Source organism: Telmatherina bonti, assembly GCF_933228915.1.
Source record: "Telmatherina bonti genome assembly, chromosome: 18".
NCBI classification, from domain to species: domain Eukaryota; kingdom Metazoa; phylum Chordata; class Actinopteri; order Atheriniformes; family Telmatherinidae; genus Telmatherina; species Telmatherina bonti.
Window position 1 is genome coordinate 27,794,756 of NC_136616.1, and position 21,070 is coordinate 27,815,825.

Below are 21,070 nucleotides of genomic sequence, written 5' to 3' on the forward strand. Positions count from 1 at the left end.
AACGAGCAACCACCTGGAGCTTAAAAGGATCCTCGATGACTAAATATCTAAACATGACTGACAGCTTTCACGAGTGATAAAACTATATCTGTGGTCTGTAAATATTACAGCTACATGTAATGTTTACAGATCACATAATGACAAGAAAATATGAAAATAAATCACATGTATTGATTTGTTCTAATCATTCCATGTGATCACATTTTTCTTCAGTTCAGTTTCAGGACTTCATGAAACTTCTTAAGGACTTCAGCATTATCCTGTTTGCTCAACTGCTCTACGACATGACGAATTCCACCCTCTAAGGTGTGGTAGTACCGCTTCAACTCCTCTAACTCAGACCGCAGCTGTTGCTCCATCTGCTCTCGTTCCTGTTTAGCTTTACTCAGTTGCCCCTCGTACTCTTCCTTTACAGCTTTTATTTCCTCCTCCAGTTTCTTCTCATAGAACTGTCTGATCTCTCTCTCTCTCTCTTCCAACATCTTTTCTGCCTCCTGGTACGTGTCATTGGAGTAGAACTGTCCTCCATTGGCATCCACCATCTTCTCCACCTTCGCCAGAAGAGTAAGAACTTGCCGACGATCATTGGCTCTGAGATTATTGAAGAGATGGTATCTGTTTCCAGCCTTCTTCAGGACATCTTGCAGCTCAGGTCCAGCCTTCTCCAACTTCTCTTTAAAGTCTGACCCAACTTTATCTCCATGGGTGAAGAGGATGATGGCGTACTTCCAGGCATCCTCTCCAAAAATCTCCTCCACCTTCTTTACCACCTCTCTATCCTCAGCTGAGAATGGCCCCACCTTGATGACCAGCAGAATAGCATGGGGTCCCGGGGCCGACATGTTGATGCATTTGGAAATTTCTTTCTGAACGGCATCATCAGACAGGGAAGTGTCAAAGAGGCCGGGAGTGTCAACAACAGAAACCGTCTTGTGGAACAGCTTTTCACTCTGTTTGCTGCATTCACTGGTCACTAAAGAGGAAAATACAGTTTAATGTGGACACCATCAAAGGAACAAACATAACATGCAAATGAAGCATCAAACCAACATCCAGATTCTCAGCCACATATACCGCCACTATTTAACCCCCAGATAATGAGCCTAGGAGAAAATCTTGAGCCAGAAATTCTAAAATTTCTACACTCCTTAAACTAATATGCATGGCTAATGAAACTAATCTACAATATGGAGTGTGATCGAACCATTAACCCTTTGATACATCGTGTCCACTACAGTGGACACCTATTTAAAGGGTGTTTTCTCGTATATTCACAAGCGAGGATGGTATATTTGCAATTTTGCTCCTTCAGTGGACATTAGGAGAGTCACCCAACACACTGCCACTTACTGAAGAATACACAATATAGTATAACATTACATAGATACATGTACATGTAATTACCAAGTGATAAACAGGGCAAGAACATGATACAAGTCAAAATATATATATTATGTATAATTATATATATATATATATATATATATATATATATATATATATATATATATATATATATATATATATATATATATATATATATGTATAATATAATTATATATATAATATTTCTATTATATAAATATGACAATATATATGTTTTAGAAATATTTATTTAGAATACATAAAAAAACTAAATAAAAAAATCAAATAATATTAAAAACAAATTAAAGTGTCTCTGTACATGTCTAAAGAAGTAAAGTATTGTATGTTAACAAAATGTGGCACTGTTTTTTAATAGTTCTTGCATTAGAGGGTTAAAAATGCTTTGACGTGTTTCCATTATTTTGTTCAATGTCCTTCTCCATTCTGTCAGTTTTGGAGCCAGTACTTATTGATGAACTGATTTTAAGAATAAATATTTATCAGTCTAGAACAGGCAAAAGAATATGGCATGCAAAGAAAGTGGGACCATCTTGGCTAATGAAATAAAACTGTGTGACTGCTAGCCGGCAGAGCTGAGTATATGTGAATACTCTGTTCTTAAATTAAACAGAAGTGCTCTTCAAAAACACTTATACACTAACAGGTGACATTCAGAAATTCCTGTGCAGCTATCATGTTATTTTACTGTGTGCTGCAGGAAGTTCGTTGTACCTTAAATCCTGTGGACTTGTTCAAGTAAAGCTCTGAGAATGTGTGTGTGTGTATGTGTCTCTGTTACCTGAGGAGTGACCAGCTGTTGCTGCTGTGAACACATTTCTTCCCAGTATTGTGTTTCCAGTGGAGCTCTTTCCTTGTCCAGTTTTTCCAACAAGAACCAGTCTCAAGTCTGAAACTGGAACAAAAGACTGTATTCAGGTGTCAGGTCAACATATGGGATGAAGAAAATAGCATGCTTGCTTTTTTTTCTGCTTCAATGCAGCCAAGAACTGCTCAAAGGAAATGTTTCTGTCTATAGTGAGAGCCTTCATCTTAACAATGTTTTATTTCATTCTCCTGGCTTTAGTCAAACCATTAGTGGGAATTCAGTAGATTTAACAAAACAAGGTTATTTTATCTATATGGGGCATTTCATGCTTAAAAACTGATAAATATTATTGTGATGACTTTATAGTAAGAATATTAAACACAAAGTTCTGTATACAGATGATGTTGCGACCCAGAAATATTGAAGCAAAACACATTTCATGAAATTTTTTTCCCTTAAAAAAACCCATTTAATTTCTTTCTGTCAAGGATTAAAAGTTCTACTCTGATTTATTGTTGTACACACAGAATTGTGGGACAGATATGAGCAACACGTCACCTGCCGGCACACAGTGAGACGGTGCGTGCTCATCTGTATGTGTGTGTGTTGTTTTTGGTGAACGTGTACTATTGGTTACATCTATTGGATTGCTGTCTTCTGAAACCTGAAATTAAAATGATAAAAGCTATGTGCACTGCTGGGACAAGGACAGAAATATGCAGTCTTCTCTGACATATCACACTGTTCTCCAGCATCATCATCATAATTTGTTCCATAAAGCACAACTTATTCCTGTTTGGTAAATTAGACATTTCTCCCATCTACTCTGCACAATTTTTTTTCATTCAAAGATGAATGACTGTCACCTCTGTATTCCTGCAAAGACCATAGGGACATGTTTCTATTTTGACAGAAAGTCTACAATATACAGAATAATTATGCGTGTTTTTATTATTATAATTATCATTACTCTTTGTCTTGGTACCATCTACCTTGTTTCAGTGTTGCTACATAATGATGGTCTATACTAAAACATGCCTCAGATAAACTGTTTAAAATAACTGACTGGTGGTGTTGTGGCTACAAACAGGTTGCCAGGATTAAAAAAAAAAAACTCAGAGAACAGAGTTCAGACCTGATGGAGGTTGATCCATACTCCGACTTCTGCAACGCACTGGTGCTGCCACAGGAAGACACAGAAATAAGTTACAAAAATCCGAGACAAACCGCAGCGAAGTAACAAGTCATTTAACCAGCAGGTGGCGCCATAATACTGTAAAAAGCTTTTGTATACAGACTGTGGTCAAAAGTGAAAATGAAAGTAAAAAAAGAATAACACACTATAAACATGATAAATAATTAATTTATCACAAAAAACAGACAAGTTGGACAAATTGAACGAAAGTTGAAATTATTGTACGTTCATTGCTTATTTAAACACATAATAAATCTGTCAAGCAGTGAGTCGCGATCGAGTAACAAGCTGCTCAAATCATGATACTATATAATAACCATATTTTATACAAAACTTACCGGTTTCTTGTTTCGTTGCCATTTTTTCGATTTGTTTGTTTCGACCGCTGTCTACTGGGCCTACAGTCAATAAACCATTGCGCCTGTACCAAATAATAATAAAAAAAAAAAGGCTTCTACAATTTCACCACCACTCACCGAACGGAACCCAGTCCCCTTAAAAAAAAAAGACCTGAGTCTGTTTAATAAATTTGAATAGAATTGAATTGGACACGTTTATCTGTTTAATGAGTTTGACCAATGTAATCCCACATTATATTAAAAATGAGAAAATGTGGGAAATAGAAGTGTTCCTTGGTTTGGAGAACCACCCTGTGTTCAAATGTGAAAGAGTTTCCGGTCTAACATCTGTAACTATCGCCAACTTTCCTGGTCGGAACAGAGCCTCAAGACGGAGCTGAGCAAAAGAGAAAGTAGACAAAATGTACTAACTTTTCTCCAACTCGATCGGTTCGAGCTAATGTCGTTTGAATCGAGTTGGATCATACCAAGAAAGTTCAGAGAAATGATCAAACTTCCACTAACAGAAGAAGTCAAGCAGCTGCTGCGTGATGACGGTGGACGTTCAGGTAATATCTTATGTGTAAGATCCAAATGACAACGAATCGAGACTTGCGGTAGAAAAGAGTAATTTGGTTTTTGCCCGATTTTTGCAATTTTTCCGCAGTTTGCACAGTATCAGACTAAGCGGTAGATTTAGGACGATGATGATGGGCTGCATAATTCTGGTGTCACGGCAAAAAATTGTGACTATCCTGCGCAAATACTTCTCCCAGGCTTGTCACGCAACATGTTAAGAACTTTGTTTTCCTGTATTTAAAAAAAGAGAACATATTGTCTTTTGTTTAAAAAAAAAAATCACTTTTAAATTAAACCCAAAAGTGAATCCTACCAGTTTTATTATCTCTTTAAAGTCTTAAAACAAACAAACAAACAAAAAAACAAACCCAAAATCACGTTTAATTACTCGTCAATGTTTTTGTAATCTGCTGCATTATTACAGGGAATCAAGCATGTAATGTCCTTATTTTCACAATAAAAACTGGAGGATCAACTGCCCCTCTTCTGAAGCTGGTTATTTTTATATCCACCTGGTTTTGAGGCATGTTTTGTGGAATAGTGCTCGAATAAAAACAGAAACCTTCATCTTTCAGCATCATTACAAAGCCCCCTGCCTGTGTGACAGTTTCATGCTCATTTTTTCCCAGTATCTGCTGGTCTGGAAACATTTCAGCAGTTTTTAATTTGTATTATCTTATTTGGGATCTGAGTGAACCTTTTGAAACCAGAGTTGAGGAAACATTACTGAGGTAAAAGCCACCTGCACGATCCTTTAATTTGTAAAGTTGAAACGTTTGTGACACTCCAGCATGCAATGAAACATGCATGCTGGAGCATTTATTTTTTTCCAAAATAAATGGGAAAAATGTTTATTTCAGAGACCTCTTCTCTGTAAAACAACACCACTTGTGTAGCCACTGTGACATTTCTAATTGTTAGTGGAAAAACTGTCCATTTTTTTCCCCTTTAAAACAGGATTTAGAAGTGAATGGCATATCCAACGAGAGCCCCTGTAAAGAAGGATGGTAATTAGAGAATGACTAGTCAGTCACAATGTAACTACACTCTAATGTAGACGCTAATTTATCAAGATTATATATTTGTTAAAATATTTGGCTGTGTTAGAGAGAATTTGAGTCTGCAAAGGAAACGCATAAACTCAGTCTCCATAATCTCCACAGAGGTAAAATATGGGAGAGGTGGATTCAGTCTTTTAAAACCTGAATACACAAACTTAACACGGGATGTTTTCGAAGCCTTACATTGAAAAATAGATGTTAAAATGGAAGAATGCTGTGCTATATATACTACAAAATACTAAAGCACTTCTGCTTTTCTGTTGTCTCTGCCAGGTTTTATCAGAAATAAGCACTGAGACCCAAATGCGTGGCTCGAACTTAATTTGTATTTACAGGGAAAACAGGAAAGCTGAACAAGAACAAAGACAATCTGACAAAGACAAAGGAAAGACACAGACACTATATACTAAAGAGGGCGGAGAGGACAAGTTGACACAGGTGAAACATGAGGGGAGGAGCAGGTAATCACACAGGCGGGAAACACAGTGGGCAGGAAAAGGATCTGAAATGAGAAACAAATGAGTGATACAAAATAAAACAGGAAGTACTAGAAAATAAAACTTAATTGACACCAGACATGACAGTACCCCCCTTCCTAGGGCCAACTCCAGACGGCCCAGGTCGATCAGGGTTGTTCTTGTGAAAGTCCCGTATAAGGCTAGGGTCCAAGATGTTCCTAGCAGGGACCCAACTCCTTTCTTCTGGACCGTACCCGTCCCAATCAACGAGGTACTGCCGTCCTCGTCCTCTCTGTCTCATTGCCAGCAACTTCTTGACAGTATATGCTGGACCACCATCAATCAGCTGAGGGGGAGGTGGAGGCTTGACTTCAGGCACAAGAGAACTCTCCACAAATGGTTTAACACAACTAACATGAAATGTTGGGTGAACCTTCAGGGACTTAGGGAGTTTTAGTTGTATGGCCACTGGATTAATAACCTTGGAGATTGAAAAGGGGCCAATGAACTTAGGAGCCATCTTGCGAGATTCCACTTTCAGCGGGAGGTCCCTAGTAGAGAGCCAGACCTTCTGTCCCACAAGATAAGGTGGTGCAGGGCGGCGGTGGCGGTCAGCGCCCCTCTTGTAGGACTCTGAACAGTGGAGAAGCATACGACGAGCCCTCATCCAGCTCCGACGACAGCGCTTCACTAGAGCCAAGGCTGAAGGAACTGCAACCTCTTTGTCCAGGGCAGGAAATAATGGTGGCTGATAGCCGTAAACGCACTCAAAGGGAGAAAGACCTGTGGATGAGCAGGGCAGAGAGTTATGGGCATATTCAATCCATACCAGCTGTTTGGTCCATGATGAAGGACTCTGGGAGGCTATGCATCGCAGTCCACACTCCAGCTCTTGATTAAGGCGCTCAGACTGTCCATTGGATTGTGGATGGTAGCCAGAAGACAAACTGGCTGTAGCTCCCAGCAAAGAGCAAAATTCTCTCCAGAAGGCAGAGACGAACTGGGGGCCCCGGTCAGAAACTACATCCCTGGGAAGACCATGTAGACAGAAAATCTGTAACAACACTATCTCAGCGGTCTCCTTGGCTGAAGGTAGTTTGGCCAAAGGAACAAAGTGAACCATCTTAGAAAAACGATCAACAACAGTAAGAATGACAGTGTTACCTTCAGAGAGTGGCAACCCAGTGACAAAATCTAAGGAAATGTCTGACCAGGGTCTGTGAGGTACTGGGAGGGGATGCAGCTGACCTGAAGGAGCACGACGTGGAACGTTGTTTTGAGCACAGATTGTACATCCAGCCACATAGTCCTTGATGTCCCTCCTCATGGCAGGCCACCAAAACTGCTGTTGAATAGAAAACATGGTCCTCTTCACCCCAGGATGGCAGAACATCGGAGAACTGTGCCCCCAGTGGATGACTCGTGAACGTAGTGAGGCAGGAACAAACAATCGATTAATGGGACAACCAGCAGGGATCTGGACTGAAGACTGGGACTTCCTGACCACCTCTTCTATCTCCCAGACAACAGCTCCAATCAAGCATGATGGTGGTAGAATAGGGGATGGAACTTTAGGAGCCACTTCAGGGTCGGAGAGTCGAGACAGTGTGTCAGGCTTTACATTCTTGGAGCCTGGACGGTAGGACACAGAAAAATTAAATCTACTAAGAAACAACGCCCACCTGGCTTGACGAGAGTTCAGTCTCTTAGCATCTCTCAGGTATTCCAAGTTCTTGTGGTCCGTCCAGACCACAAAGGGTAGCTCCGCCCCCTCTAGCCAGTGCCGCCATTCCTCAAGAGCAACCTTTATGGCGAGCAGTTCACGGTTTCCCACATCATAGTTCGATTCTGCTGGTGTCAACTTCTTTGACATGAAGGCACAAGGATGTAATCGACCATCTTTCTTTGACCTTTGGGACAAGACAGCCCCCACTCCCACTTCGGATGCGTCCACCTCCACCATAAATTGAAGCTGAGGGTCAGGCTGTACAAGGATTGGGGCAGTGGTAAAGAGTCTTCGCAATCTCCTGAAGGCATGGTCGGCCTGGGACGTCCACTGAAACCTAGTCTTAGCAGAAGTGAGGGCATGCAGGGGAGCAGCAACAGAACTAAAATTGCTTATAAATCTCCTGTAGAAATTTGCGAAACCAAGGAAGCGTTGTACTTGTCTGCGGGTCTCTGGTCTCGATCAGAATTCAAAAGCAAAGAAAACTGAATTACTTCAGCTTATCCAATTGCCCTAATAAGAATGAATTTTACATCAATTTGGGAGGGTTGGTCTAATCTTTTCACAATCTGATCAATAAGAAAAACATAACAATGCCTACACTTAATCCAAGAATTTTCATAAAGATTCATAGCAAAATTGTTTCTCCTAATGACACCCTCAAGATCTCACTCACAGTAGAATGAAGAATACTACCCAGGAAGAGAGATGATGTAATGTGCAAGTAGAGTCACACTGAAGAATTATTCTTAACATTATTTCCACAGCGCCTAGCTCTGATGTGAAGACAACAGTACCCACTACCAGGGATGAGGGTGTGGTGTCTCAGCATTTGGAAACTCTCGCTGGTGAAGTTAGGATCTACATGGAGATGAACTGCAACAATAAAGAAACTGAGCCAGCTGCATCTGACACAAACACCCCAAGAGACAGACCAGAGAAACAAAAGAAAGAAGAAAGGCAGGATGAGGTGCTTGCTCAGTCTCAACATACAGGTAAGAAAATTGTCCATCCATCATCTGGGGTCTGGTTGCAGGCCAGTAGCCTAAAATGGCCACTTCTTAAATTACGATAACCTCCTCAGCATGGTGGGTGATGGCTTAGGGAATATTAAGCATTCATTAAAAAGAAAAAAATTAATAAAATTCAACATGAGGATTTCATTGTGTTCAATTGTTTCTGATCCACATTTCAGGGTTTTAAGAATTCTCACTATTGTTTGAAATTTAATCATTTTTATTTCCACAGAAACACAGCTGAAGAGGCTACTGCAGGACCTGGGGTTGGAGCCCTCTATAATTCTGCGAGTTACTGCGGGATCTCTCCTGCTCCCGCTCCATGAACCTCCTGTCTATTTTAATAGCCAGTGCTATGAGTTCATCTAGAGTCTTAGGCAGATCAAGAGGAGCCAGCTGATCCTTCACATTATCGTTTAATCCATTCAAAAATGCATCAAACAAAGCAGTTGGATTCCATCCACTGTCTGCACCAAGAGTTCGGAATTGTATAGCATAGTCCGCAACTCTTTGTCCTCCTTGTCTCAGTTGAACCAGAGCTCTAGCGGCCTCTCTACCAGGTGTAACATGATGAAAAATTTGATGCAGAGTCTTAATAAATGCCTGAAGTGAATCACATACTGTGGAACGCCGATTCCATTCAGCAGTTGCCCAAGCCTCAGCTCTGCCAGTCAAATGTGAAATAATATAAGCTATTTTAGCTCTGTCAGACTGAAAAACTCCTGGTTGCATCTCAAAATGAAGTTCACATTGGGTAATAAATGCCCGACAGTCCCCCGAGTCCCCTGAAAACTTCTCTGGACGGGACAGCTGAATTTGAACTAAAGGCTGAAGAGTGGAACTACTCACAGGTGGGTCTGATGTAGTTGAACTTTCCGAAGCTGAGTGAGGGTCAGGAGGACTGGGATTCATCCTCTCTGCTAATACAGTAAGTTGATTGGTGAAGGCAGTAATCATAGACTCCTGTCGAGCTGCCATCTCCTTTAAATCACGACGAAGCAGTGACAGTTGTTCCTCTTGCTGGTGGATTCTATGTCCTTGAGCTTGTAGGGCAGCACGGACATGATCTTGGGAAGCAGGGTCTGAGCCAGCTGGGTTCATGTTGGTCAGATTGTGCTATCAGAAATAAGCACTGAGACCCAAATGCGTGGCTCGAACTTAATTTGTATTTACAGGGAAAACAGGAAAGCTGAACAAGAACAAAGACAATCTGACAAAGACAAAGGAAAGACACAGACACTATATACTAAAGAGGGCAGAGAGGACAAGTTGACACAGGTGAAACATGAGGGGAGGAGCAGGTAATCACACAGGCGGGAAACACAGTGGGCAGGAAAAGGATCTGAAATGAGAAACAAATGAGTGATACAAAATAAAACAGGAAGTACTAGAAAATAAAACTTAATTGACACCAGACATGACAGGTTTCTGATTTTCAGTCATGGATAATCATCTTTCCATTATCCTTCTGGGAAAAGCCGGAGTTGGTAAAAGTGCTTCGGCAAACACCATTTTGGGACGAGCAGCATTTAAGTCTGAAGTGGCCTTTACACCAGTGACCGATGACATCCATGTAGAAAGAGGAACCATATTTGGGAAAGATGTGTCAGTAATTGACACTCCAGAGATATTAGGATCAGAGGAGAAGATAAAAACTTTCTGTCAGCAGACACTGCAGGACTGCAGAACTCTGTTCCTCCTGGTGATCAGCACTAGTAGCAGGTTCACTACAGAGGACCATAAGACTGTGTTTACTGTGATCAGAGTCATTGGGCCTGAGAGACTGGAAAACTGTTTCCTGCTTTTTACAGGGGGAGATGAATTGAAAACATCATTGGAAGATTACATTTTCCAAAGTGAAAGAAGTTTACTTCCTGATGTAGTCAAAACATTTTCAATGAGAATTCACCTGTTTAACAATAAAGATGGAGGACAGGAACAAGTCAGAGAGCTGCTGCTGAAGACGCAACACCTCAATGTTCCAGATGTGGTCAAAAGATTCTCAGTGAGAAATGGTCTGTTCACCAACAAAGATGGAGGACAGGAACAAGTCAGAGAGCTGCGGCTGAAGTCAGGATACCTCATAGACCGTAAGTCACATTTCAAGCTGTTTTATTGTCAATTGAAAAGCTGTTGCAGATCAAGCATAGTTTTGCAGGCTTTTTCAATGAATTTTAACAACTGTTTTGTGGAAAAAGTTTTGGTAGGTTGTCATTTTTACTGAACTTTGTTTCAGCAGCATCCCGCTTTGTAATTGCTGCCTAGAATTTCAGAGTTAGAGTTATCTTAGAGTAGTTCTGATCTGATCTGAACCTTAGGGAGGAAGACGTCGATGGGGATGGGAAATCTGTTGTTTTCTTGAACACAACACATATGATTATATCCAGAGACAGTCTGGCACCTTTCATCTGACAGAGGTCCTTCTCTAGATGTTTAGCAGGTTTGAAATATCCCTAGATAAATAAGACATATCATAATGCTTTAACAATGTTTTTTGGTGACCCAAAGGGGACTGCAGATGCTTCACGCCAAGATGAAGGAATACACAGATAATTGAGGACAAAGTGTCCATTTAAGACACTCAGGTCTGAATTACCTCACCCCTTAGGAATGTCTTAAGAGTAATACATGCAGCTCATATAAGCATCAAAGGTAACATATGAGATTAATATATAACATGAAATTAGTATGAGTAAGATGTAAGACGAAATTTCCACGACATTGTCAACCCTCCATTCAGTCAGACAATGACTAGATGGAAAATGTTTTTAAGATTAAGTTTGAACAGTTGATCTCTACGTAGATCAACTTTCCTATGTAAGGAACGGTCCTTACATAGAGTGCTTTGTTTCAGTAGAAAGACAAAGATTGCTGTGTGTCTGAAGCAGCTTAAACAGAATAAAAACTATGCACATTATGTATGCTTTTATGTGAAACACAACACCATATAATAGCAGTGTGATAGATGTGGAAACTTGTGTTGGGGGAATGGGGAGCTACGATGTCAACAACACAGATATCAGTAACTGTATCTGTTTTTTTTCTGCTTGCTGAAAATGACAATGATAAATCATTTACCACATTATTAACTCTTATATATTACTTTATCGAATGCCACAGATGATGTTAAAAAGCAATACATGGAGTGTAAAACATAATGGAAAATGAATTTCAAGACTAAATCATCAGAATATGTTTTTAAATTGAGCGTCAGTTTTTTACAATTACTTAACTTGTGCTTAAAAATGAACAAGCATGTTTAATGCATTTCTACAGAAACAGATCTGAAGAGGCTACTGCAGGATCTGGGGTTGGAGCAGTACTACAGAGAGAAGCTGTCGCTCAACAAGATACTTGAGATCGATGAGAAGACCATCAGTGATGAACCTTTGAAGTGTAAATCAAACATTCCCTGGTATTTTCTGAAGAAACTAATGATGGTTAATGTGACAGCTAGAAATGCAAAATGTACATCAGTAGGTGAGTCAAACTGTGACAGTGCATCAGAGAAAAAGAAATTGAACATTGACAAACTGCTTGGTACTTTAAGTAGAGGTGATAGACTAAACCCTCTTGACATAATCACTGCTCTCTTTCTGTGTTCTGATGGGTTTGTACAACAAGAAATGGCACTAAAAATGTCAATGTGTCAGTTCTCTGTACCTCTGCTGCTTCCCAACTGTGACACAGCACAGTGCACACTGATGCTGTGGGCCATGAGAGACATTGTTAAAAAGTACAGACCTCAGCATCTTTTACAATCCAAAGGCTTCATTGAAGAAAGAATTGTTCATTCTCAACTCCTAATGATCTCTTTTGTGAGACTGGGTGAGTGCTCCTTGTCCAAGTCAGAGATCCTCAACAAACTTCTGAGCAGTTTGCAGCAGTACCATGACACCTTTGTTCACCGCAACATGGAATGTGGAGACAGTCCAAGAAAAATATCCAATGGATTGACTGAAATCACCTGGTACCTTCCTTGTGGAAACAAAAACATGGACATTTTCGCTGAGCCAGTCGCTATAGCTAATCTTCATGGTGACATTGCTTCATTTAAAAAACAATATTCCTTTCTGTGTCAGACTTCTGCAGCCGTGTTTGTGTTCTTTGATCATTTGGATTCTGGATGTGAGCTGCTAATGAACCAAAACCACAAAGCACAGATCTTCCTGGTTGGAAACCAGAACAAGAACTTCAATGTAAGCACTTTGAAGGAAGTAGCAACCAAGTTAGGACTGACTAACAATAACATCATCATAAAAACAAAACAGAAAAGCGATGCAGACTTTATGAAAAGTTTGAGAGAATCGGTAAGTGATGTAGTTGAGAACTCAAAGACAAAGATATCTGTAGAGCAGATGGCTGATGTGGCTCATGAACTGGGAATATTGGTTGATGAAGACTCTCCAGAGTGCCAGGCTGGAAAGCAAAAAGCAGACCACATCACTGAAGACATTCATGACATCCTGAAGTACAAAGAAGATCAGCTTCCCTTGCAAGGAGACATATGGAAGGAACTGACTTCCTTAGAGAAGGAAGAGTTTCGACTTAAAAAAGTGGGATCTGAAAACATAGAGCAGTACAAGAGTGATCTTCAGAAACAGAGAAAAGAACTGAGGAAAAAGCAGAACTCTCATGACATGTCACCAGCTATGAGTTGTTTCATCGATGCCATATCCAGCTCAGGAACAGAGAGGTGTTATTTCCTGAAATGGATGCGAATGAACCTGGATAACATATCTTGTTTAAAACTGTCTGCACTCAGGGAGAAGTACAAAGAGAAGTGCAACAACTCTGAGAACAAAGACGAGATCAAAGAGATCGACAGACAACTTTCCAACAGCTCGCTGGGGATTGAACACTTCTTCCGTGAAATGGGTCAGATCTACGAAGCTTCCGTTTCCCTTCCAGAAACAGACCCTTACCATAAACAGCTGCAGCATCTTCCCAAACTCTGTGCACAGCTGTTACTTGATGGTTTTCCTCTTGAGCTTGTAGATGGAGATGCTTCCAACATCCCTCTCAGATGGGTGAGTGATGTTCTCTCTCAGCTCAATGACTTGGTGTCTCCAAAGAACAAGATGATGGTCGTCACGGTGCTTGGAGTTCAGAGCACAGGAAAGTCCACTCTCCTAAACACCATGTTTGGAGTTCAGTTTGCAGTCAGCAGTGGTCGATGCACTCGAGGTGCCTTCATGCTGCTCATCAAAGTCAATGAAGAGCTCAAAGAAAAACTCAAGTGTGACTTCATGGTGATCATCGACACTGAGGGCTTAAAGTCTCCAGAGCTGGCACAGCTGGACAACAGCCATGAACACGACAATGAGCTTGCAACACTTGTTGTGGGGCTGAGTGACATCACCATCATCAATATTGCAATGGAGAATTCTACAGAAATGAAGGACATCCTGCAGATAGTGGTGCATGCTTTCCTCAGGATGAAGGAGGTGGGCAAAAAGCTCAAATGCCAGTTTGTTCACCAGAACGTTTCTGATGTTTCAGCCCATGAGAAGAACTTGAGAGACAGGAAACTGCTCTTGCAACAGCTGAATGAGATGACCCAGGCAGCAGCTAAGATGGAAAAGAAAGAGGAGAACAAGAGCTTCACTGATGTGATGGAGTACAATCCAGACACTGGGAACTGCTACGTTCCTGGTCTCTGGAATGGAAACCCACCAATGGCACCAGTCAATGCAGGATACAGTGAAGCTGTCTATGAGCTCAAGAAAAACATCATCCATGTACTGGGAGAGAGTGAAGCATCTGCTAATAACATCTTGGAGTTCAGAGAGTGGATGGAAAGTCTGTGGAATGCAGTAAAACATGAAAACTTCATCTTCAGCTTCAGAAACAGCCTCGTAGCCGATGCATACATGAGACTCTGCACAGAGTTCAACAAATGGGAGTGGGAGTTCAAGAAAGAAATGTACACCTGGGTTACCAAAGCAGAGACAAGAATCTCCAATTTTGGGACAGTTGCTGCAACATCTGAAACATGTGACATGACAGAACTCCTCACTCAGCTGAAAAGTGAAGCTGTATCAGTGTTGTCTGAATGGGAGACGAAGCTCCTTCACAATCTGAAGGAATACTTCAAGCAAACAGAGGGTCATGTTTATCTGGTGGAAAGATACAGAGAGGACTTTGCAAACAGTGCAAAGAGCCTTCGAAGAGAAATGGAAAGTTCTGTAATTAACCAGCTCACAGCAGCAGCTGATATCAGACAGGGAATGATGGAACTGGATGAAATCAAGAAAAATCACACAACAGAAATAGAGAAGGCTGTGTGTGAGTTAGTTGACAACTGTCGAAAGAGAAAAGTTCAGATGACAGGTAACAAGTTGGATGAAGAATTTGATAAGATGTGGAGTGAAACATTAAAGAAACTGACTTTCTCTGGACTAAAGCCCAAAGATGTTTTCAACAGTGTGTTGCTCTGTCTGAGAAGTAATCTGTCAACAAAGGGTGGCCATGCACATGAACTGTTGAATGAAAAGAGTCTGAAAGAGTGTGGGTTGGAACCTTTCAAATGCAAGGTTGAAGGATTAGGTGAAAAGTTTAAAAGATGGATGAACTTAAAATATCTTGTAAAGGAGAGACAGCAAATGGCCGACAGCATCATAGATGCCTGCACCCAGTTTGTATTTGACAAACTGGGAAGAAATAACAATTATCATGACACTTATACTCAGGAGATTCTTCACATGATCGATGAAACTCTGCAAAGAAACACAGATTTGAAAATCGACCCTGAATTTGAGGTTCCTCTAAAACAGCACATCTGTGGATTTGCAGCCAGACACTTTCAGGAAATGCATGAAGAGTTTCTACGTGTAAACGATCCCCGTAGATGTCTGGATCAGAACAAGGAAAAGTTTCGAGATGATTTCAATGATTTGTTCCATGAACGAGACCAGTGTCAGAAGAAGGCTGAAGAATTCACAGAACAATGTCTGAAGCCTGCTGTTGAGGACTTTGTCAACCGTTCACTTGGTCCTGATATCATTGATGAAATGCAGAAAAACGAGCGCTTCAGCACACGAATGTCCTTCCAGTATTATCTTTTACTGGATCTGCTCTCAGAAAAGGAGTTTGAACATTTCCGTAGATATTGTACTTCCTATGAGAGTTATGTCAAAGAGAAAATCCTTCAACAAATGATGAAACGTTTTTCAGACAGCTGTGCAACTTTTGAGTTTGAGGACAAACATCTTAAGTCAAGGATCAGCAGCATAAATGATGCCATCAAACACACCGAAACGAAGAAATGTGGTGACTTGAAGACATTTGTTGAAGAAATGTGCAAAGAACTTGGTGATAAACTGGTAATTTCCCAGGATGCTCTTGGAGCTTTCATGATCCTGAACAATGCTGAGCAGGAACAGTTTGTTCACTGGCTCACACTGTCTGTGAACGACATGGCAGAAAGTCTCAGAGAGAAGTTTAAAAAAACAGCCTTTGAAACAAAACTCAGACGTCTCCATGTGAATCCTCAGAATGAGCTTTTCACCAAACTGGTTGGTTGTGGCAAACTGTGTCCATTCTGCAAAGTTCCCTGTGATGCAGGAGGAAGAGCCCACACTGAACACTTTGCTTCACTGCATCGACCAGAGGGGCTGGGTACATGGAGGTTCACTGCAACAGAGAAACTTTCCACTGACATTTGCACATCCTCTGTGATCAGTGACAGCAGATTTTGCTGCAGTGAAACAAATGACAAATATCATCCTTACAAGAATTACAGAGCCATTTTTCCAGACTGGAACATTCCTCCTGATTCCAGTCTTGAAGCATCAGACTACTGGAAATATGTGATGGCGAAATACAACAAAGTCTTTGCCAAAGCATATGAAGCAGAACCTGCTGATATACCTGAATCTTGGAGAAACATCACAGAAGAACAGGCAAAAGCGAGCCTTCATGTGTCATTTGGGAAAAAATAATTTTTTTCTTCATGAACTACTTTCAGTCTCTAGTGGAATACAGAGAGGGTCCCCACTGAGGGCTTTTTGATTTTCATGTTTTGACTTGAGTTTTTTTTTTTTTTTTTTTACAAGTCATACAACCTCCCTCCCTCCCGCAACAAAAAAATGGTGCTAATTTCTGAAGTCCCGTGTCTGTGCTGTTCTCACTCTCAGATGTAAGTTGCATAGAGAAAATCATCTGCTAAATAACTGTGGAATAAAATAGTACAGAATGTGCACAACCAGTCAAAGGTCTGAACACACTTTTGCATTAGATTTAATCTGTGTAAACTCCAAATTGTGTTAAAATGTAGAGCGGGAAAAATCCCAACAAGGTCACAACAAATGCTTACATTTACCAATAATGAATTAACATGCATTTTATTAAAGGTGTTCAAATGATATTGTGTAGATTTTACATGGCATGATTTTACTATAATTGTTTTTTATGCAGAAATATTTTCCCATTTTGAAGAAATGGCATGTTTTCAGTGTTTCCCCGATCAGAATAACGGCACACAGTGTATATTTGTTTCTAAATTTCATTGCTTTATTTGTTTTATATAGCTGTGCTTCACTCTTTTATAATCACTGTTCTGCCCTGAGTTTATTCTTAAAATGTGACCACGTGTTCTGCTGAAGGTTGTTATGTTGGGACTATTTAGTAAAAAGGAAAAAGCTAATTGTGAGACTTTTATTTTGTAATGTGAGGGAAAGGAAGATGAAGTTAGAGTTGTGGAGTTTTATTTTGACATCTGTTAGAAACCAGGAAGTAGGAAGTAAGAAAAGCTCTGAATATGAAAGATCATGGCTGCATGTGTTTTACTTCAAGGACTCCAAAGCCATCCTTTGTGTTAATCCTTCAGAATGCAATGGCTGTAAGTACCAGCAGTTGTGTACATCCCTCACAGTTGATAACAATGTTTTGTTCAGGCTGTATTAAATTTCTTCTGTAATAATAAGTTTGTGTAACTTCAGATAACTGTAATGCATACTTTTCTGCTACAAAGATATTGTTTATCTTATCCTATCAACATGAGCATTTATATGTACCTGTTACTTACCTGTTTCAGTAAGATAAGACTTTAGTAAGAGTATTTTTTGTATCTCTTTTAGTTTCACTCCAATTCAATGCTGTCACCGTGATGCACTTTGTGTGTGCATAAGGAGAATAAAGGAGCAAGTTCGCTCGCTATCCTGGCTCATGAAAAGGAGTTTGGCTGGCTGTTTATCTATGTTCACACTTTGGAAGTTCACACATAGTGCTAAACAGTACAATCACAGTCATTGAAATTTAATTTTTTTTTTCGAAGATTTTTTTTAAAGTTAGTGTCAGGCTAAATATATAGATCAGACCATGTCTAAGCTTTGGTTTCTGAATTCATCACTAACCATATATGGAAAAGATCACAAAAACAAACGCAGAAGCAAGACATAGTTATTGAACTATAAGTGAAAAGATCATTTCTTGTCACTAATGGTCTACAAAGGATTGCATTTTCCTTCTTTGAAGGTGGTGGAGTTTTTCTCTTATTTTAACTTTTAAATGACATTTATTTCACTCTTTTAAAGTAGGAAAAGAAATATCCATTCTGAGTTTCATGTATTTTTATTCTAGATCTGTCTGCTTGTTATTAACATCAATTAATAAATCTAATTTTTTTTATCCCCAAATTAATGTGGTCCAATGAGTTGTCTGTTATTTCTTAATCTACTTTGTTGAAAGAAAGATACCATGGTCTTAAAAATATATATTAGTCTGTTTAAGAGGGGTCAAATCATGGGCATGTATCAAACATGGAAAACATCTAATGAGATGCAGAAACTCCTAAATTTGAATTAAGAACTGCCCAGCACATTATTAAAAACTTGAAGCATGCTGGATAATTTTAGGCTTCCAGGAAGAAATATGGTCAGAAAACTCCTAAATGATGGTAATCAGTGATCAGTTACAAATTTGCTGAAATCAAATTGAAGAAAAACACCACAAGAACTCAGGACTATGTTTTTCTAGTAAAAGGAAAAACATTTCCTCATGAACAATGTAAAGGGAACTCAAAGGACTGGGACTTAAGAGTGAAGCTGGAGACAAAGTGTTCAATTTACTAGGAAGCATAAAGACTGGACTCATGGAAGAATGGAAGAAGGCCATGTGGTCTGATGATTCCTGGTTTACCCTGTTCTAAACTGATTGGAGCATCAGAATAAAAAACTTTAGACACCGGGACTGATGCGAATAAACCAAATGAAATTGCAAATAATTCTTAGGTGAATTATTAATGTTTCAGTCCATGTACACTAACTGCACTGCGAAATTGTGAATAAATTCTAAAAATTCTAAAAAAGTGGACTCCACACCAAGCCACAACAACAGTGTGCTGATGCTGCAAAAGAAAAGACAAAAAGAGGCACTGGGTGCAGCCTAATATAGAAAAGAAAGGAGAACTTGGGGAATTTAATTGTTTAATTCAGGAGATGAAGCTAGACAATGGCCACTTCAGGATAGATTTAGGAAAAATGTTCAAGAATCTGCTTTTGGAGCTAGCTGCTTGCTATAAGAAGAAGGGAAGAAATAATGAAGAAGATGCTCTGCCATGCTGATACAAAGTTTGAATGAAATAGCAACGATAAAGTGACACCTGCGTAGACTGTAACCAGTGACCTATAAGTAAACATGCTTTCTCTGATTGGTCGAATCAGATACGAATATTAAAACAATTGACCTCAGTTTGAAAAAATTTAAATTTGATAAATAACTTGATGAAATTTTCTTACTGATGTGAACGTTCCCATTGACTTTACACTGATCCAATGATAAAAGTGTGCGCAAAGTATTCAGATGAAATATTCGAAGTGGGTGTGGAAAGGACTTAAGACTTGCAATTCAAGTTGTGCAGTCATCAAGTCTAGAGCATTAGCATTTGTAATTTTATGTTTGGACCTGTGAGGGACTCATTCAAATCTATCAAATCTGTCATGTCTAGTTTGACTACAGGTTTAAGACAGGTACATACATTAACCATGATTTTAACAGAGAGGTATTTTGAACTGTTCAGATTCCAGGACATAATGCTGGAGCTCCACTGTCCTCTCTGTCCAGTTGTAATATGGTAAATGGACTTGTACTTAAAGTATATGGCGCTTTTCCAGTCATGCCGACAATTCAAAGCGCTTTACACTCCTTGTCACAATCACCCATTCACAGACTCGCACAGTAGACACTCATACCCCGATAGGCACATCCGGAGAGGGAACAGAGGGAAACCAATCTGTACAAGATCAAGGGGCTTCAATTGGATTGGGTCGTTTCTGGGCAAACTTGAGCACCAGTTACCAGCCCTAATTTATATATCACATAAAAAAAAAAAAAAAAAAAGAATGGCTTATATAACATTAATTGAGATAGAAGTTTTCAGTTGAAAGACATATTTTTTCATCTTTTTCTTTTTTATTCCCTTATATCTCAGCCAGACTTTATAATATGAAGAAAAATTCACAAAAGGGCTGGAAATAATATTTGTGGATATTTGACTTTTTTTTGCAGAACAGTTACATTTATGGTCTCTTTTTTTGTAAAGCAAGTGCCTTTAAGACAAGTTTTATTTTGAAGAGTACACACAAAATTCTTTTGTACTTAATAAATCAGTAGAACTATTAAAAGATGAGTCAAACTGATTCTAAATTTGAATAAATATAATTCACAAGTGTTTAAGAGTCCAAATAAAGTAGTCGTGGCAAATTCTTACTTTATTTTTTTCAAACATTGTAGAATGAGGTAATTTATGATATTAAATCATATAATTTGTAATTATTCTGTTCTACATCTTCTCCTACAGTCATTTGACGCTTTTATCCAAAGCGACTGACATGTGAGAAGTGATCAATTAACCTAACATGCGTATCTTGTGGGTGAAAGGAAGCCCGAGTACCCAGTGAGAACCCACATAGACAGCAGGAGAACATGCAAACCCCACACGGAAATGAAGTGATAAGAAAAGCGCAAAATCAAATTAATTTTTTATTTTTTTTTAATATATAGCACCACTTCACAACAATGTTGTTGTCAAATCATCTGCAAATCTGTCTTGTATCCTATAATCTATTTCTAGTTTTATTTTTTTTCTGATTCCATGTAAGCACACGATTCCTTTACAGTAATTAAATCAGCTAAATGAGCAGTAATTGTCAGGTAAATTTTGTAATATAAACATATTGCTACAATAAATCCTTCTGTTAGTGAATAAAGAGACCAATCCGCAGTCTGGTTATGAATGTCTTTAATGTTTCCCAGATCAGAATCACAGCATACAGTGTATAATAACCTCTAAAGTAACAGAAATATCATCACCTCATTTATTTATATGATTTTTACTTTTCTTTTTTTAATAATCATATTTTTCAATCCCATTATTGAACAGTTTTCTTCCTCTGAAGTCTTGGGTTTCTGAATTCAACATAGAATCTAAAAATAAGACAACAGGTGCAGATTTACAGTTGAGACCAAGCTGAAGCTTTTGGTGGTCAGATGGGTCCATGTCATTG

At 39.3% G+C, this 21,070-nt stretch overlaps 2 protein-coding genes across 2 annotated transcripts; one reads left to right on the forward strand and one right to left on the reverse strand.

Moving 5' to 3' along the window:
• Positions 1-209: 209 nt before the first annotated feature.
• Positions 210-3,746, reverse strand: LOC306769251 (GTPase IMAP family member 7-like; the record flags this gene model as incomplete). Its single annotated transcript, XM_079257817.1, has 3 exons — positions 210-973; positions 2,165-2,278; positions 3,725-3,746. 3 exons carry the CDS (start codon positions 3,744-3,746, stop codon positions 210-212), a joined length of 900 nt encoding a protein of 299 aa, XP_079113943.1.
• A 6,259-nt stretch (positions 3,747-10,005) lies between these two features.
• On the forward strand, positions 10,006-16,507 carry LOC306769252 (interferon-induced very large GTPase 1-like; the record flags this gene model as incomplete). The annotated part of the gene is made up of 2 exons (XM_079257818.1): positions 10,006-10,654; positions 11,841-16,507. The coding sequence occupies 2 exons, from the start codon at positions 10,006-10,008 to the stop codon at positions 16,505-16,507; spliced, it is 5,316 nt and encodes a 1,771-aa protein (XP_079113944.1).
• Positions 16,508-21,070: the final 4,563 nt, after the last annotated feature.